General features: G+C 36.0%; 1 protein-coding gene across 1 annotated transcript; it reads left to right on the top strand.

The window, feature by feature from the left end:
- The first annotated feature begins 1,002 nt into the window (after positions 1-1,002).
- LOC136224898 (uncharacterized) lies at positions 1,003-3,299 on the top strand. Its single transcript, XM_066013328.1, has 2 exons — positions 1,003-1,248; positions 1,739-3,299. The coding sequence occupies exons 1-2, from the start codon at positions 1,198-1,200 to the stop codon at positions 2,453-2,455; spliced, it is 768 nt and encodes a 255-aa protein (XP_065869400.1). The 5' UTR covers positions 1,003-1,197; the 3' UTR covers positions 2,456-3,299.
- The last annotated feature ends 225 nt before the right edge of the window (positions 3,300-3,524 follow it).

Here is a 3,524-nt window from a genome sequence, read left to right as displayed (position 1 = left end):
AGGCAGCTTCAATAGCAAAGATGATCACCATCAGCTCAGCCATATGAGCATAAGAATCGGCAATGGGAAAGGCGAAACAGTCCATTACAAAACCTCTTTCGTTTCTGAAAATCCCCTCAGCGCCAGCGATGCCAGGAGAACCCTCAGCAGCCCCGTGGTGTTAACCTTAATCCAGGTGATTTAAGTACATTTTAATTAGGTGATTGATTGTTTTCAAATTTTAGTTTTTTTTATTTGAAAATTTTGAGAATGGTCGTTAATACTTCATATTAGTAGCCACTGTTTCTTAAACGTTTTTGCCTTTACTGATTTTTTAAATATGGGCGGTGATTTTCCGCGTTGAATGGAGAATAGGGAATGTGAATAACGTTTTTGGAACATTCGTAAACGGGGAATGGGGATCCCCGTGGGGACGGAGATTCCTTACAGGACAGGGATGGGGACCAGTTTGTCACCGTTTAGCTCGTGGTGATGGGGATGGGGATAGGGATGGAAAATACATTTCCCGTCCCGCGCTATTTAAATCCATACCTAAAACTCTCTGTTTTAAAGTGAAAATACAAACAAAAGCACAACAAAACCACCAAACAACCCCTTAAGTTTTTCCCACTTATGAGAATGTTGGAGAAATTTGTCCCAAAAAAAAGAAAATAGTCAACATTTTGCACATTTTAAGGTAAGAAAATTCCACACTTCCTTCTTTCTTCTCATAAATAGTAACTTGCTACTTCTGTTGCCACTAGAAAAGTACATGATAACACCATCCATGGCCGTATAGACAAGGGTAAGTGAAGAAGAAGAAGAAGAAGAAAGAAGACTAGTGATCGCTTTCTCCCCGCTTTTACCGCTCATACATGATTCTTAATAGTTACACATAAAGCCATAGACTCAGTACAAAATACTGACTAAAATACATAGTTTTTTTTAGAGAGAGAATTGAATAGTTGGGTATTTGGCTTTTTGTGCTTTTTTTCAAGCTATAGTGAGAAAAGCACACAGATAAAGAACAGCATAAGCAACTCCTACTTCTTATAAGAAGTCTACCAAAACCCACTCAAAAACCCCAAAACTCTCTCTTCTTCTTCTTCTTCTCCTCTCTTTATTGCTCTTTTTCTTTTCTCTTGCTAAAAAGATACTTGCTTTACTCCATAAGGTCAAGTGTGTTTGTTTGTTTGTTTGTTTACATTGAGAAAAAACATGGATAACCAAAGAAATTATCTTAGCTGGGCTTATTACTCTCCTGGAAAGGTATCACATTTCTCTCATTTTACTTATGTTTTGGTCTTGGTTTTTGCTTTAGAGTAGTAAATTTAGTGTCATTTACCATTTTTGAAGCATTTCCTTGTTGGGTTTTGCTTGTGTGTAGTGAATTAAGTTTCTCTTTTAGCATTTTGGAAGCAATTCCCTGATGGGGTTTTCTTGCAATTAGGTTAGGACTAATGGGGCTTTTCTTGTTTCATGTTTTGGTAGAGTAAAATTGAGTTACTTTTTAGCATTTTTGAAGCATTCCCTTGATGGGGTTTTTTGCAATTAGGTAAGGACTAATGGGGTTTTTCTTGTTCCATGTTTTAGTAGAGTAAATTGAGCTTCTTTTTAGCATTTTTGAGGCAATTCCTTGAGGGGTTTTTCTTGCAATTTGGTTAGGACTAATGGGTTTTTGTTGTTTCTTGTAATTGAGTTCTTTTAAGCATTTTTAGGAGCAATTTTGTGATGGGTACTTATTTTTGGTAAAATGCAGAGTATGGAAGAACTAAAGCATACCCTTCTGTACACAAGTTTGGAACTTGAACAAACAAGGCTAGCAGCACAAGATGAGCTAAGAAAAAGAGAAGATCAATTAATCAATCTCAAAGATCTACTAACCAAAACCATTAGAGAAAGAGATGATGCAATTGAAAAATGCCAAAGACTTCTCCTTGAAAAGCTCATTCTTCAACAACAACAACAATTACAATTACAACATCATCAAAATGCTCCACTTTCTGGAATTTCAAGCATTGAAGATGAACCCAGAAGAGCAATTGACTCTAACAATGGATTTTCCTCATCAGATTGTGAAGAAAGCATAGTTTCTTCCCCAATTATTGACCCAATTCCGCCGCCAACCACCGCACCACCACCACTACCACCACCGGAACCCACCTTAGAAATGTTGCCCCAAAAACCCTTACCTGAAAAGGGGAAACTTTTACAGGCAGTAATGAAAGCTGGGCCTCTTTTACAAACCCTTCTCCTTGCCGGACCTCTGCCTCAATGGAGACACCCACCACCACCGCTTGAATCTTTTGAGATTCCTCCGGTGACCATCCCTTCACCACCACCACCACCAGCTCCTCCTCAGCCGCAGCTCCTCCACCAAGACTCCTTGTTAAGCATTAATAGGAAAAGATCACTCTGTGATGGCTCTGATTCCCCTATTGACACCAAACATCAAAGGATACTTTACTCAACTTAATAATTTCATCTCCTTAATTAATCATTTTAATATCACTAAAATTGAATTTCAAATTGTGGGTATGTGACTGATCTAGCATTTTTGTACAAAAGATTTGATTTTTCTTTCCTTTTTTTTGGGGGGGTTAGAGCAACATTTGACTATGAGGAGAAGAAGAGAGTTAGATGAGCTTGTTCTTGGCTTTTTTTTGTGCCATTTTCTTTGGGTTGAAAAACTTTTTGCTTTTTGTTTTTTAGAGTTAAGATCCAAATTTGTCTTCAAACGTATCCACTCGGGTTCAATTATACTCCTAACATTTCCATATAACGCAATTTCATTCTCATTGTTTCCGTTGTAGTTCAATTTCGTTTTGATGTATCAATTTTTTTAAAATTGAGCTACGATGAGAGTAAAATTGCATAATTGAAAATATTTAAGAGTATAATTGAGTGTTCGGGAATGCGTTAGGGGTATTTTTGCGTCTTGACTCGTATATATTTTAGTTTGATGGTGTTGGTGAAAATGGGGAATTGGTTTCTCCAAAATTGTGGGTATGCAAAATGTAACATTTTTAGGTAGAAAAATTAGGGGAGGGAAAAGAGAGATGATAGTTGTGAAGTTGTTGGGAGAAAGGATAGAGTAAGGCCAACAACCATGAGGTCTCATAGACTTGCTTGTCGGGTTGAGTGGATCCCACAAATCAGAATCAGGATCTACTACTGCTGTGATGTATCATTATATTATATTACTCTTTTTTTTAATGGAGATTAGTATGATTATTTAAGTCCTAATCTTTTTTCTTAATCTCAATGTCTTTTTCTCTCTTTAACAAATTTGGATGGTAATTGATATTTTTAAATTTTTATTGATTGTGTCACTAATATTTCGATTTGATACATTGAGCCATTGATCGATTATGTTGATCGATTATGATTGCACATATTAAATTTATGAATAAAAATCGTTATTCATTTCATCTGCATTTCTGCATTTATTTAATATGTAAAAAAATTATAATACTTTAATTCAAATATAAAACAAACACCCCCAACAATGCTATACAAATGTGAAGCAAACTTAACAATACACA

Source organism: Euphorbia lathyris, chromosome 3 (assembly GCF_963576675.1).
Source record: "Euphorbia lathyris chromosome 3, ddEupLath1.1, whole genome shotgun sequence".
Lineage (NCBI taxonomy): Eukaryota > Viridiplantae > Streptophyta > Magnoliopsida > Malpighiales > Euphorbiaceae > Euphorbia > Euphorbia lathyris.
The sequence above is the reverse complement of the archived record's forward strand: the minus strand, read 5'-3'. Positions and strand labels throughout refer to the sequence as shown.